This window comes from Aquarana catesbeiana, linkage group LG03, assembly GCF_042186555.1.
Source record: "Aquarana catesbeiana isolate 2022-GZ linkage group LG03, ASM4218655v1, whole genome shotgun sequence".
NCBI classification, from domain to species: Eukaryota; Metazoa; Chordata; class Amphibia; order Anura; family Ranidae; genus Aquarana; species Aquarana catesbeiana.
The window spans coordinates 416,839,082-416,864,696 of record NC_133326.1 but is presented as its reverse complement, the minus strand read 5'-3'; the positions used below and the strand labels follow the sequence as shown (position 1 = coordinate 416,864,696).

General features: G+C 43.7%; 1 protein-coding gene across 1 annotated transcript in view; it reads right to left on the bottom strand.

The window, feature by feature from the left end:
• Window positions 1–25,615, bottom strand: part of ETF1 (eukaryotic translation termination factor 1) — a gene marked incomplete at its 3' end in the record, with an annotated part of 115,437 nt that overhangs the window by 68,058 nt on the left and 21,764 nt on the right. The window contains 1 exon segment of the mRNA XM_073620743.1: window positions 559–734. Coding sequence (XP_073476844.1) covers window positions 559–734 — 176 coding nt within the window.

The window sequence follows — 25,615 nt, the reverse complement described above, 5'->3', positions numbered from 1 at the left end:
GTTGTATGCTCCTGTCATTTTCACTGACAGGGGTGGGGGGGCGCGCAGCATAAGGCTGGGGTGGTGCAAGTCCCACATTAATCCACTGCATTTCATTTTTTTTTTGACTGAATTTCTGCAGTTTTTATCATCAATGGCATTAGTCCCCATACACAACTTTATTAAGAAGAGTAAGGATTCACACGATTTTCAGTGCGACTGATCAGACTTTACATTCTCTGGACCAAAGTCACATCACAAGTTGCAGCAAAATAGTGCAGGCACCTTTTTAAAACTGCTGCGACTTCTGAGATTTAAACAAGTACTATTGAAAAGAATGGGCTGAGACTTGTCATGCAACTTTGATGTCCAAGATGTGAATGGAGCCTTAACAGGATAGAATAAATTTATATATATATATATATATATATATATATATATATATATATATATATATATATGCATGCTAGTATGCAGAACGCCCGCTAATTCAAGAAGTCAAAACGTCACTAAGAAAAATAACATTCCTAGCTAAGAATTTTGTGAAGCATAAATTTGCAAAATGCAAGGCACCCTCACCTTTGTTATAGAGTTTAAGCCTCTGTTGCACAGATGTAATTGCTCCCAGTACTGAGAGGCGGTTCACACGAGACTTGATGTTTGATGCTGTACCAAACTCATCCGCCAACATCTTGGCCACCCTTGAAATTTGGTCTTTTGGAGGAATGATCAAAGAGATCATACTGGTGCCATTCCTGTAGGAATCAAAATGAAGGGGTTTGTAAGCGACAGGCAAGTAACTATATTAACTACAGTATAACTATGTTAAATCTACTTTTAGGCCTCATTCACACAAGACGTTTATTAGCTTAAAGCCAAAGTAGTCAAACTGAAATATCAGCACAAGGGGCATTTACTTACATTCATTAAGGTGTATACCTCGTGCCGTTGCCTCTGCAGGTAGTAATCTTCCTCTGCTACTCCAAAAAAGACACATCCTTTATATTATAATATATTAAAGTAATCTTAATATTGGGCTTTAAAATGCCTCAACGAAACATCCCCCATTGTTTTTCAGCAGAAGGGATTAGGTTTACATGAGTATGGCTGTGCATCGCCATTCACTGGTATTAGCAGCTGTATGCGGCACCTGACTTAATGCAGAGTTCCGCCAAAAAAAAAAAAAAAATATTTAAAAAAGTCAGCAACTACAAATACTGCAGCTGCTGACTTTTAATATTAAGACACTTACCTGGCCAGGGCACCCGTGATGTCCTCACCCAAAGCCGATCTGTCCCTCATCTCCTGGGTGCAAGCATCTTCAGTAAGGGAATCAGGAAGTGAAGCCTTGGTTGTCTACTGGAGGGGCCAGACATCTCAATCTGCGGCGACTATGCCGGAAGTGGGAGCAAATACCTGTATTAGACAGGTATCTTCTGCCCCCTGACAGCTGCCAAATTTGACACCGGGGGGGCGAACCAGAAAAACGAAGTTCCATTTTTGGGTGGAACTCCGCTTTAAGTTAATGAAATCAGAACACGAGGCCCTAGGCCTCATGCGCACAGGACGTTCATTTACCTCTCTTAAGAAGCCAGCAGTGTTTTTGCAGAAAAAAAAATGCCTGGAGCTTGTAAAAGTGTCTTAAGCTTTTACAAGCTTTTACAGGCGTCAAGCTCTTGGGTGTTATTTCATTGGGCAGAAAAAAATTTATTCTGGTCATCGAAATGAATTAATGCTCAAGCACTAATGTTTAACAGCTGTTAGAAGCTTCAAACGTTTTTTCTGCCCAAACTCTGCTGCTCCTGAACGCACTGTTTTTTTTTTTTCCTGCCTTTAACAGTTCCAGTTGCTAAATGCCTTTGTGTGCATGGACACATAGGTTAACATGGAAGGGCGTTTAGAGGCAGGGGAAAAAAAAAAAAAAGTAAAAACATCTAGTGTGCAACTTTCACCTTAGGATGAAACACCAGAATCCACACTAGAGATTGGAATAACCACAGGAGCCTGTGATCCGTGCACTTTTAATAGAACAAGGAAATAGGAACCTCTACCACTATAACCAAAATGTTGGCACTGAGAACACTCAAACAAGGTACTGGTGTAGGTAATTGATAAAACAAAAAGTAGCAAGTTTTAGATTTGTAGTGCATTAAAATGGTTGTAAACCCACAAAACAAAAAAACAAAAATACCCTGCAAGACAAAGGCATAATGAGCTAGTATGCATAGCATACTAGCTCATTATGAATTACTTACCTTAGATCGAAGCCCCCGCAGCGGTCCTCATACATAGCTCTGGCCAGCGACATTGCTCCCGGAGTTACTTCCGGGTATCGCAGGCTCCGGCGCCGCGACTGGCCAGAGCTGCGATATCACTCTTGCACATGCGCGCGGAAGCCGCCGGTAACGGCACATTAACTGCAACGTGCCGTTGCTTCAGTGCCAATGACGTTGGCACATGCCAATACAGGGGATGTCTCCTAAACGTGCATGTTTAGGAAATATCCGGGGTAGCTATTGGTAAGCCTTATTATGGACTTACCTGTAGTAAAAAGGGATTGTAAAGGGTTTATAACCACTTTAATAAACAAAATCCCTCTCAAAAGCCATGAACTCTTAATAAAAACATCCAACGTGCCAAATGGGTATAAAGCCCGGCAGCCACTGTCTGTATAGAACTGGTCTGCGCCAGGCAATTCTAGCCAATTTAAAAACAAATTTATAAAATTTGTTGTCTGACAATCTACTAAAATTCTTAAAAGGTCAGTAAAGAGGTAGATTTACAACGTATCCTGCTGCATAATATAAAAACAGCTATGAATTTGTGAAAGGAAGTTCTCTTAAATAAGGACACCTGACGTGACATGACAGAAAATTGAATTTTCGCACACACACCATAAAATCCTGCTGTTGAGAAGATCATTGAAAAACTAAGCTGCACTTAGAAATACGGTTTATACTGCCCATGCAGAAGGATGTCTGGTGGGACGTCCAAACAGTACCCATAAAGGCCATGACAACAAAACAAACACATAAATGGGTGCAGTCCAAAGGTAAATCTCACCAACACCTGCAAAACCTTGCATTCAAAAGCTGGCATCCATGGAAGCAGCCTCATCCACTTTACAGAATTTAAAATGTATGTACCAAAAACCAAGTCTCCTCAGCTTGGTGCCGGAAAGTCTACGGTGTACAGACTGCTCAGGTAAAAAGAAGCATTGGCTGGAAAGGATTGTTTCATTATGCTTCAAAGCACAAGCTTAAAGTGATAATAAAAACACACCATACATTGATCCTTCTATTTCTGTATATGGATGATGACACTGTAGATTTTTTTTTTTTTTTAAATCATCAAGTACCCTTTTCATAATCGATATACAGCTGTTAGATGACCCAGCTCTTTCACAGGCTGTCTACAGGGAAACAGGAGGAGCTTCTAGTCCACTGCCACTGATCACATGCTCAAAAGAAACAAACAAAAAAAAAAAAAAACACTCAAACAGTACAGAGTATACAAAATACAGCAGTAAAAATATACAAAATATATATTTTGAAATATAACGTTCATTTTTTGGCAACATGGTGTGAGTGGATTTCTGCCAGTCCCAGGCTGTGTCACACTCCTCCAGCCTTTGTCTTAGAATGAGAGGGAGGTGAAGCCTCCATAAATATACATGAAATATCCCTACCCCTATTAGGTTTAGCTGATAAGTGCATTTGTGACTGTATAGTCACATGGGCTGCTCAGCTTAGAAACATAATGAAAACAGAGCATGTGCAGAGCTGCCAACACTGTTCTGCAAAATTGGGGGACTTGGACAGAAGGATAAACAGGGTGGATATAAATCAATGATAAAAGAGAAAAAAAACATTTAACTTGATTTTTTTGATTATCAAATTTTAATAAAATTTGTATAAAAAAAAAAAAAAAAAAAAAAAAAAAAAAAAAATCTATCTGAAAGATAGATTTCTATTCAAGATACATCATTTAGTTCTTTCAGCATGAAATGGAGCTTTGTTATATAGCATGAGGCTGTATATTTATTTTGCAATATTTTTTACATTTTTGGTAAACTAAATGAATCCAAGCTTTGCAAGCTGAGATAACATGCACTGCATTGATGCATTCATACATTTTCACAGTAACCAGGAGATAAAACAAAGTTCAGGCATATTCCTTTATCCTATTGTTTTGCAAATCTAAGTACACTTCAAACTGTATGATTACATCTGTTCCGATATCGCCGTTTTACTAACCTGATAGCTTATTATTCTAAATAGAAACCTTAAATTTTGTTTGCAAATATTAAAGATTCTGACTACCAGCAAGAATAAGTGCTTACATTTAAAAGAGCACCTGTCATTTTAGATCCATCATGGCAGTGCCTGTTAACAGGCATCCAATCACCTGCCGCCACATCCCTCACCTTGCTGTGTCACTGCCACATCACCAGCCATCCCATTAAAGTGAATGGAACGGTTGGTGAGTCAACAGCGGGTCAGAGGAGGAGCCGCTGAGGGACAGAGATGACAGTTGCCCTTTAAAAATTGTGATTTAAATCAAATCCAACATGAGGATCAACCAGTTTTTTTTGCAGAATACAGAAAACAAATCTCAGTGTCTAAATATAAAACAGCATTTTAGAGGTTTTTTTTTTTTTTTTTTTTTTTTTTAAATGTGGGTTTAGAGACACTTTAACCCCTTGACGACCGGCTCACGCCGATATAAGTTGGCAGAAGGGCACGTACAGGCAGATTAACGTACCTGTACGTTGCCCTTTAAGAAGCGGTTTGCAGGCACAACACGACCCCCATGAGTGTGGTCGCGGGTCTTGCAGACTCGATGTCTGTGATCGTCTCAAAGAGAGGAAGAACGGGGAAATGCTGATGTAAACAAGCATTTCCCCGTTCTGCCTAGTGACACAGATCACCACTCCCTGTAATCGGGAGCGGTGATCAGTGTCGCGTCACACATAGCAGCCCCCCCCCCCCCCCAGTTAGAATCACTCCCTAGGACACACTTAACCCCTTTAATGCCAGTCACATTTACACAGTAATCAATGCATTTTTAATTGCACCGATCGCTGTATAAATGTGAATGGTCCCAAAATCAAAAAAGTGTCCGAACTGTCCGCCATAATGGCATGTCACAATAAAAAACGCTGATTGCCACCATTACTAGTAAAAAAAATAAATTATTAATAAAAATGACATAAAACTATCCCCTATTTTGTAGACACTAACTTTTGCGCAAACCTATTAAACGCCTGTTGCGATTTTTTAACCAAAAATATGTAGAAGAATACGTATTGGCCTAAACTGAGGGAAAAAAAAAAAAAAAAAAAATTTTATATATTTTCGGGGATATTATAGCAAAAAGTAAAAAATAATGCTTTTTTTTTCAAAATTGTCGCTATTTGTTAATAATGATCAAATACCACCAAAAGAAAGCTCTATTTGTGGGGAAAAAAAAGGACGTCAATTTTGCTTGGGAGCCACGTCGCACAACAGCGCAATCGCCAGTTAAAGCGACGCAGTGCCGAATCGCAAAAAGTGCCCTGGTCTTTGGGCAGCCAAATGGTCCGGGGCTTAAAGTGGTTAAAGAAAAAAAAAATATCACTTAATTTGTAATCTTTATTAAACCCCACCCCAACAGCATATACTAGGGAAGCAAGGATATATTATCAACTGAAAATAAGGTTATCAGCATTTTGCGGGAAAAAAAAAAAAAAAAAAAAAAAAAAGGGGGGGGGGGGGGGTGGGGGGTGCTGATAATGGCATGCTGTGTCCTATGGACTGCAACACAAAAGTGCATTCTGAATTTTTGGTTTTGGCACTGGAACTTCCATTTTGGTGCACCACTAGCATATACAGTAGCACTTGGTCCCATTCCGATCCATCCTATGCTGCTGAGCATCGTAGTCAGACAGCTTGACCCCTCTCCGCCATACTGCTACCAAGGAGATTAGGTAATGAAGGCTGACTGACCACACTAATCTCCTTGGTAGCAGGGGCACATTGACAAGTGCCATCATTGAGGCCACCGAGGGAGGGGTCAGCTTCCATTTACAAAACTAGCTTAAAATCAGTCAATAAGGTTTACTAGCAGCTGCAGATCCTTCACATAGCTAGCACTGACTGTTCGGTAACCAATAGGCCAATTAATCCACTTTGAAATTGAAGTGGAAGGTACCATACCAACACAGGAGCCTTCTGGTATAAAGAATTAATTTTACTAAAGGAAATTCTGTACTACACCCAGACATCTAAAAGAGTGCTACACGCTTTAAAACGGATCTTCAGCTTTTTGTTAAACTGGTTTTAAAGGCTCACTGTCTACCTTCACACATTCCATGCATGAAGGTGAAAAAAACCTTCTGTGCACTAGTCCCACCCAACCCCGCTGCTAATACTTACCTGAGCACCATCGCCATCCATGGATGTGCACGAGAGCCTCGGCTCTCCGGGGACTAACCTCACTGGATGGGACAGCAGCAAGAGCCATTGACTCCCGTTGCGGTCTCTCAGCCAATGACGACAGAGGGGGTGGGGCTGACCCACAATTGTGTGTGAATGGATGCGCAGAGCAGGAGTTTGAGGGAGAGTCTGCTCGGATAGATATAGATATATCTGGCATCCATTATTAATGGGACTCGAATGCATTCAATCTTATTCCAACCTGGAGCACCTACTTTTCAAGTTATCTACAGCTGATCATATTTACATATGCATCTCATTTGCCTGTTTGGTTCTAACATTCCTCAGTAATATGGCGGTGTGTTATGTAGCACAACTGGCTGCTACCATTTTAGAACCAATAATGTGTGTTTCCATTAAAGTGTTACTAAACCCAGTGAAATCAGTCTAAGCAGTAAAGCATGCTTGTTTAACTCCCTAAGTTCCACACTGAGTATATCATCTGCATTGTGTAAAAAGGCTGTTTGATTCTGTCTTCTCTGTTCCTCCACACCTTTTACTGTCTCCAAGCCATCTGATAGAACAGAGGCTAGGGGACAAGCTACACATGCTCAGTTTGGTGTGTATAGTTTTTTTGTTCCTTGGGAGAGTGTATGTGATTAGCACAGGGCCAATCAGCTCTGTCCAGAGGGACAGGGGTCCTGCAGCCTGATAGGACAGTCAGAGCAGAATGAAAACTCCTACAAGCTTTATATACTGCTGATGAAAGAAAGGCATTTAGAAGTTTAGATTTACTAAAACTTTTGCATTTCTATGTCCTGTGTACTGTGGGAGACCAGATATAATGAACGCAGGGTCCTGGGTTTATTAACACTTTAATAAGCAGTTTGACGTCTTGTATATAGTGTTGCTCAAGACAAGACAATGTTGTTTGTTTTTAAATAGAGGGGTATTGGTAGGTTTATTTTGTATATTAAAGGGTTACTAAACGCACAACAGAAAAATCAGTCTCTATATGCAGTAAAGCATGTTGGTTATACTCACTGTGGGACCTAAGGGGTTAACCCCCCTTTTGTGTAAAAAGGCTGTTTGATGCTGTCTTCTGTTCCTCCCTTTTTACTGTCTCCAATCCATCTCCTGATAGAACAGGGGCTAGGAGACAAACTGTGCATGCTCAATTTGGTGTGTAGGCTAGAACGTTTTTTTTTTTTCCTTCTTCTTGGGAGGGTGCATGTGATCAGCATAGGGCAAATCAGCACTGTCCAGACAAAAAGGACAGGGGTCCTGCAGCCTCATAGAACAATCAGGGTAGAATGAAAACTCCTCCCATAAGCTTTAACACATACACACTTTTTTTTTTTTTTAGCAGAGACCCTAGAGCAGGGATCCTCAAACTATGGCCCTGCAGCTGTTATGGAACTACACATCCCCTGAGGCATTGTAAAACTCTGACATTCACAGACATGACCAGGCATGATGGGAATTGTAGTTCTTGAACAACTGGAGGGCCATAGTTTGAAGACCCTAGCCCCAGAGAATAAAATGAGAATCGTTGCAATATTTTATGTCACACTGCGTGGAATGGCGACAAACTACAGTACTTAAAGTGGAGTTCCACCCACTTTTACAACTCTTCAGCATCCCTCACTAAACTGTGCATTGTAAACAAATTGGATATTTTTTTGTTTTTTCTCAGCACCTACTGTATATCTGCTGTATTCATTTTTCACTTCCTCCTCCCTGGCCGCAGCCCATCGCATCATTTCCTGTTTGCAATGCCTTCTGGGAAGGGGCGGCAACTTCCTCTGAAACTGCCGTTGCTATGGAAACCTGACCTGAAACCTATTACACTGCTTGTGCTGCACTGGAGCATGTGCGAGATCTGCAAGGATGAGATCCAGGAAGAAATACAGTCTGGCTTCAGATGCCCAGACTTAAGATGGCCACGGCCTGCTGTAAGTTTATAAAATAACAAACTACTGCTAAAAACTAACAAAAGAGACCTTAGTTTACAGACTAACTTTACTAGAATACATTAAGCTTGTGTATTATAGGGGTATTTTTATTTAAAAAGTATAATTTCGGCCGGAACACCACTTTAAGGTTACAGAGGAGGTCTAGTGCTAGAATTATTGCTCTCGCTCCTGTAGCAGTGGTACCTCACATGTGTGGTTTGACCACCGTTTACATATGTGGGCGTGACTTAGGTATGCGTTCACTTCTCTGTTCGAGCTCGGAGGGACTGGGCGCTTTACTTTTTATCACTTTTATTCCTATTACATGGAAGGAAATAAGCATGACAGGTCCTCTTTATTGCGAGATCTGGGGTCAAAAAGACCTCAGATCTCACATTTACACTTAAAAGCTTTTTATAAAAAAAAAAAAAAAAAAAAAAAAAAAAAAAAAAAAAAACACACACACCACACACACACACACACACACACACACACACACACAGACGTCCCTTTAAAGAGGAAGTAAACCCTAATGGGTTTTACTTCCTCTCTCGCTGCTGCAGCCTGAAAATGACAAGCATAATGGGCTAGTATGCATCATATACTAGCCCATTATGTGCCACTTACCTGCAAAAGAATCCAGCGATGTCCCCTGTGTGGGCAGCGGCCATCTTCAGGCCCTCTTCCTTCCTGGCCATGGACTCCGGCTCTGTGATTCGCTGGAGCCGCGTGACGTCACTCATGCGCATGGGAGCCTCGACTAACGGCATAGGCTAGGGAAGAAACTGCACTTAGTTTCATTTCTTCCCTGCGCATGCGCCGTTGGAATTTCCGGTGGACTACAAGTGAAATATCTCCTAAACGGCGCACGTTTAGGAGATATTTCCACTACCTATAGGTAAGCCTTATTCTAGGCTTAACTATAGGTAAAAGTCCAAAAAGTGGGTTTACAACCACTTTAAGGCTAGGCGGAAGTGACGTCAGGCGTCACTCTGGTCATCCAAGGGCATATAATCCAGTGGGGGCCATCTTGCCCTCACTCAACTTCCTGCCCATCACTCCAGGGGATCAGTTTGTTTCTGCCTTTATCGATCTCTCCAGTAAGCGGTGAAACGACGGGGAAGCAGCGGGGGTGTGTCACCTCTCCGGCTGCCTATAAAAGTGATCCCGTGGCGAATCCGCTGAATCGCCCAGTTTAAAAAAATCTAGGGTTTATGCCACCTATCTGCTACCATAGCAACAGTATATGTCAAAATAATGACACTGTGCGGTCTGGAAGTGGTTAACCAGACACTGTTAAAAACGTCACAAGACTGCTCTGAGAAAAGGGTATTTAGCAGTTTATATTTACTAAAATAAATTGCATTTGCATGTTCTGTGTACTGCGTGGAGACCAGATATAATGAATGCAGGGTCCTGTGTTTGGTAACACTTTAAGCATATATTTATACATTAAAAAGGTAATTTTTGAATTATCCATTTTTTTGATAACCCAATTGAGTCCTTCTTAGGCAATTTTCTTTTGGAACAAAGTACTGACACTTCCGTAAATTTTTATTGCCGTGTCTTTTAGCTGCAGGGACAGCACTAATTGAGGGAGCTAGCAGAAATATATTTTATTGACCTTTTTATATTGGTAATTCTATGCTGGAAAAAAACAAGTATGAGAGATTTATTCAAGGATATAGAAAATCTCCATCTCCCCCTCTCTATCATCTATCTAATCTCCCCCTCTCTATCTATATCTATCTGCTTACCTGTAAAATTCTTTTCTTGGTGATGGACACTGGAACACCCTAGACAGGAAGTTCAATTCCCCATATAACCCCTCCCCTTTACTAGGAGTACCTCAGTTTTGTAGTAAAGCAATACACATGTAACCAAAGAGGGGAGGGACCTCTGTGTCCCGTGATGTACTCCAAGAAAAGGATTTTACAGGTAAGCTGTTATAAAAAAATCCTAATTTTCTTTATCGTACATCACAGGACACAGAGCCACAGAAATTACTGTATGGATGTCCCAGAGCAATGCCACCTGAAGGGAGGGGACACAAACAAAAGTAGGGTGCAATCAGACCTGAGGACCTATACTGCTGCCTGCAGTACACTGCACCCAAAGGAGATATCCTCAGGCCTTCTTACATCCACCTGATAGAATCTGGGGAATGTATGGACTGAAGACCAAGTTGCGGCCTTGCAGATTTGAGCCATGGAGGCTTGGTGATGCACAAAGAATGTAGTGACTTTTTTTCCTTAGAACATAGTTCTGGAAAAAATGAAGGTGAAAACCTGAAACCACCTTTGGCAGAAAGCTAGGATGAGGACGCAATACTACTCTACCCTTGTGAATGATTAAATATGGCTCTTTACAAAAAAGAGCCGTCAACTGATACCCTTCTTGCAGAAATGGCTACTGGAAAAACTAGCTTCCTTGTCAAAAGGACTAAAGCAATATGTCATATCGGCTCAAAGACTGTTTCTGTAACGCCAATAGAACCAAATTCAAGTCCCAAGGGTTTAGGGGTGCTCGAACCGGTCGATTAAGCCGCTTTGCGCCCCGTATAAAGCTTTGAACCAAAGAATGCGAAGCGGACATTGAAACAATACCGATAAGGCCGAGACTTGGCCCTTGATAGCACTCAAGGCCAGTTTCATCTTTAACCCCATCTGCAGAAAGGCAAGGATTCTACCTATGACATACTTTCAAGGATGCCAACCCTTGGATTCACACCAAGAAAGATAGGCCTTCCAGACTCTATAATATTATGACTGATTAATGCAAGGAAGCCAGCTTGCAAAGTAGAGATCACTTAGCCTAAAAGCCCACGATTCTTCAGAATGTGGGTTTCAATAGCCAAACCGTTAAATTTAGGGTTTGTAAAGTAGGATGGAACACTGGTCCCTGCGATAGCAGGTCTGGACGTGGTGGTAGGGTCCATGAGGGCCCCTACCACCATCTTTACCATTTCTGCATACCAAGATCTTCTGGGCCACAAGAACTATAGACTTCTTTGCCCGCTTGATCCTGCGAAGAAGTCGAGGTAGCAGCAGAATAGGAGGGAATGCATAAATCAGTGAGAACTGATCCCATGGTGTCACTAACGCATCTCTTACTCATGCAAGTGGATTCCTTGTTCTTGACGTCGTCGACTTTGTTGTTGAACCTGGACGCAAACAGATCTACGTCCGGGATTCCCCATCTTTGGCATATAGCCAGGAAGATGTCGGGGTGAAGGGATCATTCCCCCGGAAATAACTGCTGGCAAATAAGTAGTCCCCTGCCAGTTCTCTACTCCTGGAATGAAGATTGCCAATATGCACGGCACATGCTTTTCTGCTCAGGTTAGGATCTGGTTTACCTCTCCCTGGGCTGCCTGACTTCTGGTGCCCCCCTGGTGATTGAATCCTGACAGGAGAATTCCGCAACCTGAATGTCCAGGCCCTTAGGGCTAGGTAAGCTGCCCGAATCTCTAAGACGTTGATGGGCAAAGTCCTTTCGGTTCTGGACCATTTCCCTTGGACTGACGTCTCTTCCAGGGCTGCTCCCCAACCTGAAAGGCTGGCATCTGTTACCACCTTCCAGGTAAGTGGTAAGAAGGATTTACCCTTCTGCAGATTCTGCAGGCTCTGACGCACTTTTGGTGACATATGCATTGAAAAATCTAGTGCTTGGATATTCTTGTTCCAAGCCGACAGGATACTGTTTTGCAGCAGTCTCGAATGAAACTGAGCATAGGGAACTGCTTCGAATGAAGCCACCATCTTCCCCAAAAACTTCATACAAAAGGCAGATATTAGGACCCTTCTCAGCCCTGACCAGCTGAACCAGCTCCTTTATGGTGCCGATTTTTGCCTGGGGTAAGTATACCCTCTTCTGGGCTGTATCTATAAAGCAGACCCAAGTACTCTAATCTTCTTACTGGTTTTAAAGAAGATTTTACTAGGTTGAGGACCCAACCTAGGTATTCCAGGTAGTTGACTGTGGTGACCATGCTTTGGTCCAGGGGGGCTACCGACCGGTCTATCAAGAGCAGGTCGTCTAGGTATGCCATTATCGTTATACCTCGAGTCCTTAATCTGGCCATAAGTTTTGTAAACATCCGAGGAGCAGTAGCTAGACCAAAAGGCAAGGCTACAAACTGAAAACGAAGTCCTTCTACTTCGAAACGCAGATATTTCTGGTGAGAAGGAAAAATAGGTACATGCAGGTTATACATCCTTGATGTCGATTGATGCCAGAAGTTCTCCTCCTTCTAGGACGGAAACTACTGATCAGATTGCTTCCATGCGAAAAGAGCAAATTTTCAGGAACCGGTTTAGATCTTTCAGATCTAGAATGGGCCTGACATCTCCATTTCATGGTTTTGGCACCATGAAAAGGTTTGAACAAAACTCCAACCCCTGCTCTTCCATGGGGACCATCATGATCACTTTTTGTGACAAAAGTCGGTTTAACGCTAGAAAGTGACTTTTTCTCTGGATCTTTGGGGACATTTGACCTGAGGAAATGAGGAGACGGGAATTCCCGAAACACTAGTTTGTAACCTAGAGCTAGTGAGGAGACCACCCATCTCTCGAAATTCTTCCTGCCAGACCCTTGAGAACTGCAGAAGTCTTCCCCCCACTCGAATGAGCGGGGGCACCCCCCTTCATAAAGAGGCTTTAGCGTTTTGTCTTGTGGGTTTCCTCCCCCAGGATTTCTTTTGTCCCCGGGGTTGACCCCGAGGTTTACCTCTTGAACCTGACGGTGGAGGCCCTCACGACTGCCTGAAGGCTGATGCCCCGGGCACTGGAGAAAGAGCCCGTTTAACGAGGGACGCTTACTCCTTTCCTTAACTGGCAAAAGAGTACTTCTCCCACTTGATATTTTTTGGATATATTTGTCCAAATCATCCCCAAACAGCTTTTCACAACGAAATGGAAAACTAGCCAAGAGCTTTTTGCATGGCGCTTCTGTTGACCAACTTTTCAACCATAAGATTCTATGCATATGCATCAACCCAAGCGTAAGGCGAGAGGTTTGAAGAATAGAACCTCTGATTGCGTCAATTGCAAAACACAAAGCTGCTGGCAGCTCAGCTAACTCCTGGGCATGCTGTTCAGGGAAAAACCTTGAGCACCCGTTTCATCAAATGGTTTCTCAAGGATTGACATACCCCAATTGCTGCCACTGCAGGTTGAGCCACTGAACCTGCCAAGGAAAAAATATCTTAACAGGAATTCCAATCTCTTATCAGTTGGATCCGTAAGCATTTGCGCATTGTCAACCGAACAAGACAAACTTTTATTCACAGAGAATATAGCAGCATCAATTGCTGGTATATTCAACATCTTAGTGAATTTTTCCTCCATAGGATAAAGTGTTGAAAACTTTTTAGGAGGGAAAAAAAAAAAAAAAAACACTTATCTGGGTGACCCCACTCAGAATATATAAGCTTTTCCAGCAATTAGTGTACAGGAAAGGCACGGAAGGCTTGAGGAGGCTTTAGTGAACCCAAACAGGAAGTGGGCTCTTCAACCGACTCAGTTAAAGCGGGGTTCCACTCAAATTTTTAACTTAATCTTACGCCATTCAGTTAATTGCATAGATGTTCACATGCCGAACAAAAAATTTTTTTATCGCTGTAATTACCTTTATATTGTACTATATTGTGGCACTTCCCGTCTCTCCTCCCATGGGAGTAGTCGTGTTTATTGCCTTTCTCCGGCGCCGCACTGTCTCCTGGGAGCTTGGTGTCAAGCTTCCCAAGATTCAGTGCGGAAACAATGATCATGCACGTGAACAAGTTGTGAATGAACAGCATTCACTGCATCAAGGAAATCAATGCTTGTTGGCTTCACATGCCCAGAAGCAAGATGGAAACAGCCAGCATCACATTTTTTAAGTTATTCTTCAGTACAAAAACAGACAGAGGCAGAAATATTACACCCAAACTGAGTATTATTTTGGGATTAGCAAAGTGTCTCAATGACCTTAAAAAAAAAAAAAAAAAAAGGGATCGGTCGCCGGACTCCCACTTTAAGGGTAGCTTAAATGTGGAGCAGACCATTTCAGTAAGAGAATACACCAGCATCTTCTCAGCATGTGAAGCTGAAGAAGGTCCTTCCCCACTTGATCCCTCAGAAGAGGAGTCAGTCTCTCCATGGTCCCCTGAGGGGGATTCATTTTCCCCCTTCCACTGTTCCTCTGAGGATCCTGGGTGGTAGAAGAGAACCTAATGCGCTTTCTTCCACTCTGTGAAGATGCGATTAAAGTCGCTAATCCCCATCGAGGGGGGGTCCTTAGGGCCTGAGGGTGACACTTTTGTGCCCTTATTTTTTTGCGGTATTGGTACCAATCCCTCTGGTTAGAGTGCCGAGCACAAACGCAGAGGTACAGACAAGAAAATGCACCTACTGCTGAGCAATAGTCCAGCAACTTCCGCTGTTATTAAGCTCAGCCTGATGCAAAGTAAATGTGTCCTGGGAATGCCTGTGTCAACCCACACTCACATCGTCTGCTCTGTGCACCTCCTTTAGCTGTATGCACCTGAAAAAAGGTGCACTTTACAGGCGCTGAAGCAAGCATACGCCAATAAGCCCCCCCTTTCCTCTGACCACCCACCGCACCCCCCCACACACATCTTTTTCAAAGATACAGCTTTTCGTGCAAGCGGGCTCCAATCCGCCGGATCATAAGAGGAGGGCTGGGGTGGAGGAGAGCCGCTGGATCAAGGACCGCCGTAATGGCGGTGGGGCACACCGCCGACGGAGCCATGCTCCCTCTGCCTCCTGGGGTGAAGCTGTGCAGGTGGGGGAACATTCCCAGAAGGAAAAATAAAAAAAAAAAAAAAAAAAACCACACACACAACCCTACCCTGCATCTTACCTGGGGCTTGGGCTGGAGGAAGCATGCAGCTTGACACACAGGCGAGCCCAAGCAGCATGGAGTCGGGTACGTGCTCTTGACAGCCCCCCGGTGGCGACTATAGGAATGACAACATTTACTTTAAAAGGAGAAATACCCACAAGAATTACAAAAATTCCTTAGTAATCTTCCTTACCTTATCCAGCTGCAGGGTTCTGTGGTAAGAGACTCAATCTTCACCTCTCACGGTGAGCTCCATTCAAGGGCTGGGGCCCCCTTTTTAATCAGGGGATCCACAGCCCTGGGCCTGTAAAGCACCCCGCCAGGAATATGGCTGGAATAAACCAAATCCTGGATTCCGGGGTCCAGCTCTCTAAAAAGAAGAGAAGCGTTACAGGCAAAACCTCGTTTCTTCAGACATGAGGCGCGGGTATCATTCAATTCAGTCTGGAAAAGACGCTTTAAATGGATCCGGTTGCATGGCTTGCCCCAGTAAGGAATATTCCAGCGGAGCTTAGCACATATTTACTCGTGCCCAACACCTAAGACACTAGCGAAAAAAGGTACACACAGTAAGGGGAGGGGTTATATGGTGAATTGAACTTCCTGTCTAGGGTGTGCCAGTGTCCACCACCTGAAGGTGCCATATAACCCATACATAATTACTGTGGCTCTGTGTCCAGTGATGTACTAATATATAAAAAAAAAAAATAACAATATAATACACACACACACACAGTCCCTGTCCTCCATGAGCTTATAATCTAAGGTTCCTAACTCAATATTCATACATACTAGGGCCAATTTAGACAGGAGCCAATAAGATCATACCATACCTAGAGTTCAGTCCCAAGACAGGATGACAGGCTGGCTATCCTAGGTCCTAGTAGTCACCCCAGTCCAGCCATGAAGTGCAGGGTTTCTGTGTTGGCATACTCACAACTTGAGTGGTTGTTCCATCACATAATCCTGGGTCTGTGGGGCTCAGGCTCCTGTATATTGGCATCAAAAATTTGCATTTAGCAGTACCAGGTACATACGCTGATAAGCCCCCCCTTTCCTCCGCATTTAAAGGGTAGTTCCACTTTTGCAGCCAAACTGGAATAATCTACTTTATATTAGTCACATCTCTCCTTTGACATAGCAGAACTTAAAATATTGTTTACACATTGCACAAAAATTGCCTTTCCTGACTCCAACAACATGGCAGCATACATATGATATATCTCCAACCCCTATATGCACCCACAGGACCCGTTTAGCTCTGACAAAGCTAGCTCCCCCATTCTCCTTTTTTCCCCTCAAAGCGCAACACCTGCAGATGTTACACTCAGAATAAGCTCTTACCTGCCGGGGGGGGGGGGTCAATCAAGGAAGCACACATGAATGTAGAATGTAGTATGGGGGGGGGGGGGGGGGGGGTCGCCCAGATTTCTTTTATTTCAATTTTTTTTTGCAAAGAGAGAGTATATATGTATTTTTTTCCCCCTCTCTTGCTTCCCTCATTTCTCTGTTGCCATACAGTCCCCTTTGCACCTTTCAGTTTTTCCGCCAGCATGAGCCTAACACCACATAACGACCATAGCAATACCAGGTATAAGCCAACTTTGGGTAAGTAAGAAGATGCGGGAAAGAGTGAGTTATACCCCGACAAGCGTGCCTTCTCTACTGCAGCCCCGGTCGCTCACACTCCCGCTCTAAGGAGGTGCAGCGGCCCTCTGGATTGTCAGTATTTTTCCAGGGCAGAAAGTGACTCCTCCAGTCCTGGCAGACCCCAGTACAAAAGGGCACAAGCGTACGCTTAAGAGAAAGCGCACAGCTTCTTCTCAGAGGGCTCAGTGCCCAAAAGGCAAACGTTGGTCATGTGGAGATGACCCTATGCCAGGAAAGCTACTTTGCAGAAACTGCTTCAGGCAGCTTGCCACAGACCAGGAGTACGAGAGTCAGCAGGTGTCAACCTTGCTCAAGGAAGTAGTCTGCTACTCCTTGGCAGAATCTTCTGATCGTCCTGGACAATCAGGGACAGAAGCAGACGAACAGAGTGTGGCCCTGTACCAGGTCTAAACCAAGCCATTCAACCCTCTTATGACAGAAACAGGCCTCCTTGTTTCAGGAGGTATGGGAGAAAATCCTCCTCAACCAATAGGTTGCAGAAATTGAATCCACTCATGGAGGATGCAGCTCCTTTAACCCACCAACAGTGGATGCAGCAGTCACCAGACTGGCCATGTGACACTGCCGATGGATAACTCTTCCCTCCTTTCGCAATATCCTTGATAGACACATTGACATGGACTTAAAGTCTTACCTCGCGGCAAGTGGTGCTTGCAAGACCACCATTGCTTTAACATCCGTAGCAAGTGCTATGCAAGTGTGGGCGGAGAACTTTGAGTAAGCGATCAAAAACTAGCTGCCAAAAGAAAAAAAAAAAAAAAAAAAAATCAAGGCTCTTGATGAGAAACTTTCCAGCTGACTTCGTAGGTGAGGCAGCTATAGACATCATTTGATGGTTCTCCAGAGCCATGCTCAGCTCAGTCAAAGCCAAAAAAGCGTTGTGGCCAAAACCCTGAGCAGCTGACCTATCCTCAACAGCGGAATTGCTGTGAACTAGCTTTTTTGATGGGAAGGTGCTGTTTGGCCAAAAACTGGACACAGCCAGGGTTACAGGAGAAAAATCAGGTCTTCTGCCCCAAGATCGAAGGTCAAGGCGCCAGAGGGGGCAACCATCCAGAGGAGCGCCAAACATGTACTGGGATTTCTGAGACTTTCCAAGGACTCCAGAAAGGGTTGGAGGGGTACACAGTCAACCTTCATAAGATCACAGAGAGCCAAGACCCCGTTGGCTCCCTCAGACACCCAGAAGCCCTTTTAAACGCCAGGCCCTCCCAGGAGGCAGTTGGAGCCAGGCTGCTCAAAAGTGGCCCAGTTCTGGCAAGACCACTGCCAAAATAAGTGAATTCAGTCCACAGTGGTGCAAGGTCATTATTGGCTGTTCAAACGGCAGCCTCCAGAACAACCTCAAGAGCCTGAATCAATTTATCCGGATAGAGACACTCAAGATGGAATCTCACTATACCATAATCCAGGTTATTCAACCAGGAGACTGGACGATTTCAGTGGACTTGCGGGATGCCTACCATCATGCCCTGATCCTTCATCACACCAGCAGTTCCTCAGATTTGGGGGGGGGGGGGCGCTCAGGCATTACTAGAGCCAGCCGTAATGATCAACCTAGGGGCTCAATTCAATACTCAGGCAGCCACAGTTTCTTTGCCACTTAAGAAACCCCCCCCAAAAATCATGGAGAAGTTCCAACAGGCATTGGCTGTACCAGGGATGTCAGCATCCCAGTGCATGAGTCTTCTCGGAACGATGGTTTCATGAATGCAATCTATACACTGGGGGGAGAACCTTTGGAGGAATCTAGAATGGAAAAGGACCTGGGGGTTCTAGTAGATGAACCCCCAGGCTGCTGCTAACAAAGCAAACAGAATATTGGCATGCATTAAAAAGGGGATTAGTTCCAGAGATAAAACTATAATTCTCACGCTCTACAAGACTCTGGTCTGGCCGCACCTAGAGTATGCTGTCCAGTTCTGGGCACCAGTCCTCAGGAAGGATGTGCTGGAAATGGAGCGAGTACAAAGAAGGGCAACAAAGCTAATAAAAGGGTAAGGAGGATATTAGTTATGAGGAAAGGTTGCGAGCACTGAACTTATTCTCTCTGGAGAAGAGACGCTTGAGAGTGGATACGATTTCAGTTTATAAATACCGTACTGGTGACCCCACAATAGGGAGTTGAACAAGACTCGTGGCCACTCATTAATCTAGAAGAAAAGAGGTTTAACCTTAAACTACGTAGAGGGTTTCTTTACTGTAAGAGCAGCAAGGATGTGGAATTCCCTTCCACAGATGGTGGTCTCAGCGGGGGGCATCAAAAGTTTCAAGAAACTATTAAATAAGCACCTGAATGACCACAACATACAGGGATATACAAGGTAATACTGACATATAATCACACACGGACATACATACATAATATATATATATATATATATATATATATATATATATATATATATATATATATATATATATATATATATATATATATATATATATATATAATCTCCTGGGCTCACTGGAAACTCCATTTTCCAAAAAGGCTTCCTGATGCAGTGGGAGAGAGTTAGTCTAGCCTATCCAATCAGGATTCCAGCCGTATGCGCCAGAGTCTCTGGTGGGGGACGAGACAAGAAACACTAAACAGAATCATCCATTAGGGCCGCAGTCATGGATCATTGTTACCACAAATGCCAGTGCAGCATGGTGGGTCGCCATCTGCGAACAACTCAAGATCCAGGGCAGAGTGGAATTTCCCACGCGGGGCCTAGTTTCCAATATACAGGAACTTCGAGCAGCATTCATGGAGTTAGCCATCTTGCTGCCTCACATACAGGGTCACCCAGTCCTGCTCCGTCTGGACCATACGGCAGCAGTGTGCTACATACAGCAACAAGGCGGGACGCACAGCCAATTCCTCTTCAGAGAGGTGGCACCGATCAGGACATTGGCACAATTATATTTTTTAAATTTGAGGGCCATACGAATAGTCCCTTCACACCGAATTGTTCAAACCAATAATCCATGAGTGGGGGTATCCACAACTGGATCTTTTTGCCTCATCAACCAACTGCAAGGTGAGCTGGTTCCTCTTGCGCTACCCTCATCCATTAGCAGAGGGGACGGACGCCTTGACCCATCCTTGGGTTGAGCAACTGGCCTATGCCTTCCCTCCAATTTCTTTAATCCTGAAATTCTTAAGGAGATGGTTGACAGAGAATATGACAGTCGTCGCAGTATTACCTTACTGGCCTCGCAGACCATGGTTCTCTGTGGCAATGGATCTCAGTCACTCTGCTGGTGACTCCTCATCTACTGCTTAAAGGAGATAATCTACATCCGCCGTAACCATCACGACTGGCTTTAGCGGCCTGGAGATTGAAAGGCAGGGGTTACAAGAGTTAGGCTTCCTAAAGCCTGGGGAGCAGACAGGTTGTACCTGTGAGAGCTGAAGGTTGAATCCTATGCAATGAATAGGTGCCTTTTTGGTTACCCTTAAAGCTTGATTGGCTTGTCAGGTGTACACTTGCACAAGTCCAATCTTTCCGGTAAGAGACTGGTATTTCTGGTGGTGGATTCTCTATGTCACTCATCACTCACATTGATGTTTGTTCAAGATTACAGTGATTGTCACTTATCTGTATTGGATTACACACCTTTGGGACTTATGACCTCTTGTGGTCCCCCATTATCATAAATGGACACTATTTTCTATTGAGTATTTGTCATTATATTTCTCAATATTTTTATTATTTTTTCCATGGATTCTATTTTTTATCTCCATATTTTTGTCATTTGACATGCTTAATTTTTCGATCACTTTCACTTTTATTATTGTTGACATTTTCACTTCTGTTATCAGTTCATTTATAGCGCTGCACATTTTCACCTTTTTTAAAAAAAAATATATATATATATATATTTGGGGGTTATAAATTTTCTAGCACAAAAATACAAATTTTTAACTTGTAAGCAACAAATGACAGAAAAAGGCTTATGCCCTGTACACACGATCGGACATTCTGACGACAAAATCCATCGGATTTTTGGCCAAACTTGTCTTGCATACACACAGTCGCACAAAGTTGTCGGAAAATGCGATCGTTCTGAGCGCGGTGACGTAAAACACGTACGTCGGGACTATAAACAGGGCAGTAGCCAATAGCTTTAGTCTTTTCAATTATTCTGAGCATGCGTGGCACTTTGTGCATCGGATTTGTATACACACGATTGGAATTTAAAACGATCAGATTTTGTTGTCAGAAAATTTTATATCCTGCTCTCAAACTTTGTGTGTCAGAAATTCCGATGGAAAAAGTTCGATGGAGCCCACACACGATCGGAATTTCCGACAACACAATCTGATCGCACTTTTTCCATCGGAAAATCTGACTGTGTGTACAGGGCGTCTTTAAGGCGCCATTCACAACTGAGCGATTTTCTGCTTGAAGCTCAAAACACAAAGGAGGGAAGAGAAGAGAAAAAAGAAGAAAAGAAGAAAAGAAGAAAAAAACAAAAAAACAAAAAAACAAAAAACCCACACACCACAACAATTATTCTCTACGGAGATGGTTTACATCTCCACTCCCAATTGTCTGAAACGCAAACAAGTTCTGGAGCTTCTTTTGTCACTCAAATTGGGCAAAATTGCGCATTTATGGTGCTTTTTAATTCATAGAAATTAATGGAAACGTGCCATTCGTGCGTTTTGGCACGATTTTCTGCTCTGCTCAAATGAAAAAAAAAATATATGTAAAAAAAAATAAAAGTAAACCAGTAATCATCATAAATGACTATAATAAAACATGTTATACATAAATAAATGATAACCCCCTAACCTTAAGAAAAAAAAAATATATATATTATATACAGCGGGGCAAAAAAAGTATTTAGTCAGCCACCAATTGTGCAAGTTCTCCCACTTAAAAAGATGAGAGGCCTGTAAATTGTCATCATAGGTATACCTCAGCTATGACAAAATGTGGAAACAAATCCAGACAAATCACATTGTCTGAATTTTTAAAGAATTTAAATTTGCAAATGATGGTGGAAAATAAGTATTTGGTCACCTACAAACAAGCAAGATTTCTGGATTTCACAGACCTGTATCTTCTTCTTTAAGAGGCTCCTCTGTCCTCCACTCATTACCTATATTAATGGTACCTGTTTGAACTTGTTAACAGTATAAAAAACACCTGTCCACAACCTCAAACAGTCACACTCCAAATTTCACTATGGTTTAGACCAAAGAGCGGTCGAAGGACACCAGAAATAAAATTGTAGCCCTGCACCAGGCTGGGAAGACTGAATCTGCAATAGGCAAGCAGCTTGGTGTGAAGAAATCAACTGTGGGAGCAATAATTAGAAAATGCAAGACATACAAGACCACTGTGACCAATATAACAAAGGCTACCATCAGTAACACTACGTTGCCAGGGACTCAGATCCTGCTGTGCCAGACGTGTCCCCCTGCTTAAGCCAGTACATGTCCGGGCCCGTCTGAGGTTTCCTAGAGAGCATTTGGATGATCCAGAAGAGGATTGGGAGAATGTCATATGGTCAGATGAAACCAAAATAGAACTGTTTGGTAGAAACACAACTCGTCATGTTTGGAGGAGAGAGAATGCTGAGTTGCAACCAAAAAACACCATACCTACTGTGAAGCATGGGGGTGGCAAAGGGAACAGGACAACTGATCCGTGTACATGAAAGAATGAATGAGGCCATGTATCGTGAGATTTTGAGTGCAAACCTCCTCCCATCAGCAAGGGCATTGAAGATGAAACGTGGCTGGGTCTTTCAGCATGACAATGATCCCAAACCTACCACCCGGGCAACGAAGGAGTGGCTTCGTAAGAAGCATTTCAAGGTCCTGGAGTGGCCTAGCCAGTCTCCAGATCTCAACCCCATAGAAAACTTTTGGAAGGAGTTGAAAGTTCGTGTTGCCCAGCGACAGCCCCAAAACATCACTGCTCTACTGTCACTGTGTGACAACCTTGTGAAGACTTACAGAAAACGATTGACCTCTGTCATTGCAAAGGATATATAACAAAGTATTGAGATGAACTTTTGATATTGACCAAATACTTATTTTCCACCATAATTTGCAAATAAAAAAAAAAAAAATATCAGACAATGCGATTGTATGGATTTGTTTCCACATTTTGTCTCTCATAGTTGAGGTATACCTATGATGACAATTACAGGCCTCTCTCATCTTTTTAAGTGGGAGAACTTGCACAATGGGAGAGGGGAGAGGGGCTCTCGAGGATAAGCCAAGTTTTTCAGCATTTTTTTTGTTGCCGAAAATGCCCCCCCTTGGCTTATACTCGAGTCCTCCCGGCGCTGTCCCCATCTGCAGCCTTATCTCCAAGCACTGTGATACATTCAGTCTAGTCGGCGGTCATGCAGTGTACCAAAGCCCCGCCTCCTCCTCATCCGTGATAGGCTGAACACTCACTGCTGGTAAACCGAGTCAGTGTTCCGTCACGGACGAGGAGGAAGAGGAGGTGGGGCTTTGGTACACTGCATGGCCGCCGACTAGACTGAATATATCACAGCGCCGGGAGATAAGGCTGCAGATGGGGACAGCTCCGGGAGATCATAACGCTGGCACAACGCAGATCAGGTGAGGCTGAGGCATGCCAAAGGGGGACACAGTGAGGCTGAGGCATGCCAATGGGCATTGTTGACCGTCTTTTCCACTTACAGTAGCTGCTGCATTCTCTCCCTAGGCTTTTACTCGAGTCAATAAGTTTTCCCAGTTTTTTGTGGTAAAAGTAGGTGCCTCGGCTTATACTCGAGTATAAAAAAAAAAAAAAAAAAAATTTTCTTCAAGCAAATCAGTACTTAAATCAAATGCCAAATATACACTGTATCTAATTTAAAGTGCACAATTAAATAAACCATAAGAAATGTCCAAAATAATCAAATTTGAACAAATTTTCTTGTGTATTCTCCAACACCACGAAAAATAAAGTGCAAACGTGCTTCGATAAACTTGCTTAAAGTGCTTCACCCGAAGTGATAAAATGCGCTCACCAGATTGCCTTCGGCCACACAGTGACCTCAAAGCATGACTAATGCGAAAGACTCCTTCATTCAATGCTGTGGCTCCTTTGTGCATCCCATTCCAATCATATATAGAGGAAGCTGGATCCTAATGCACTTTGCAGGTATACAAATGTAGGCGTCTTCACCTTATAACATCTCTCCACTGCATATATCATCTTGCATCAAGTAGGTATGTAAAATAGCCCCCCAACAAAGAGCCACAGAAGGCAGGATATAGTGTAATACCGCTAGAGCTGCACAATTAATCGTCAAGAATCTTATCGCGATCTTGACTAAAGTGTTTCACTATTCTTCCTATGCAAAGAATTCTCTCTGCTGAGAGAATTCTTTTGATGGCTGAGGCCACAGCCATCAAAAGAAAGGAAGAGAAAATCTGGGCAGTCTGCCAAGAATCACAACATTCTTTATCAGTTGAACTTAAGAATAAACATTGTAACAATTTGTCAATGGAATAGACTTTAAGTGAAAAAAGTTTAAACACTAAACCTTTTTCTGACGTTTGTTTCAAGTTAAAATAATTTTTTTTGCTAGAAAATTACTTAGAACCCCCAAACATTATATATATTTTTTAGTAGACACCCTAGAAAATAAAATAACCGTCTTCCAAAGACGGCACCCCTAGGACCAGAGGACCGGCTTAAACCGAAAATTGCCTACCGACCACGGGGCACCAGGGGACCGTTTCCGATCTAGCGGTCACTCGCTCCCCCCTCGGCCGCGGTGGCCACCATGGGTCGGTCAACTTTGGAGGACCCTATCTCCCCCATACTTTGAGCTAGAGACCCCAAATTTGGCAGGTCGCTACAGGTGGATTTTAGACACCAGATCCGGGTGGACCGACCCTCCTGCGAGCCACCGTGTGGAAGTTTCTCTCCGATTGAACCCGGAATACCACCCCGGGAAAGAGGGGACTCATCTAAGGTCACTGGGCCGATCACCTCTCGTAGTGGTTCGGATCAAAATTCGCCTAAGTCCCGCTGGGGAACTTTTCTTCCATAAAAACGACTAAGTCCAAACTTTTTGGATGACCGAGTCCCCCTAATTTGGACCCCCAGATAATCGATTTGGTCCCCGCTTTTCACGCCAAGCTGGACACAGTTTGTAGAGCAGTCCCAGCGCTACACGTGGAAGAAATTTCGGGTCCAGGGAACCCACAGCCGGCCGGTACCGACTGCCCAAAGTGGGCCCCTCGCGTCGGTTTGGCGCCTGGGCAAAAGGGCGCATATAGGGGGGCAACTTTGGCCTCCGGTTTCCGGGGATCCACCGAGTCGAATCCCCCCAAACTCGGCACACTTGTAGGGGAGCTCCACGGCTACAGGTGGAAGAAATTTCGGGTCAAGGGACCCGAAGGACGGCCGGTACCGGTTCCCCAAAGTACCCCGCTCGCTTAACATGGAAGTCTATGGGAAAATCACAAGTATTCAGGCGAATTTGGGGCTCTTTTCACTTAACGCTTAACCGTTCGGAGACCGAATGAGCTAGAGGCACCAAACTTGCACCCCTTCTTCCCAGATAGCACAGCTACACCTCCAAAAAATTTGGAGGTTCGGGGGTGCTTTACCGGGGACTTACCGGGGCCACAATGTTGACCGTCTTCTCGGTACCGGTGCTCCCGAACCCTAGGTCACAAAATTACCAAACTTGGGGGTGTTGTAGATTCACTCTCTGGGTACCCCCACACCGATTTGGGGCCCGGTACCCCCACCGGAACCTTCCGGTAAC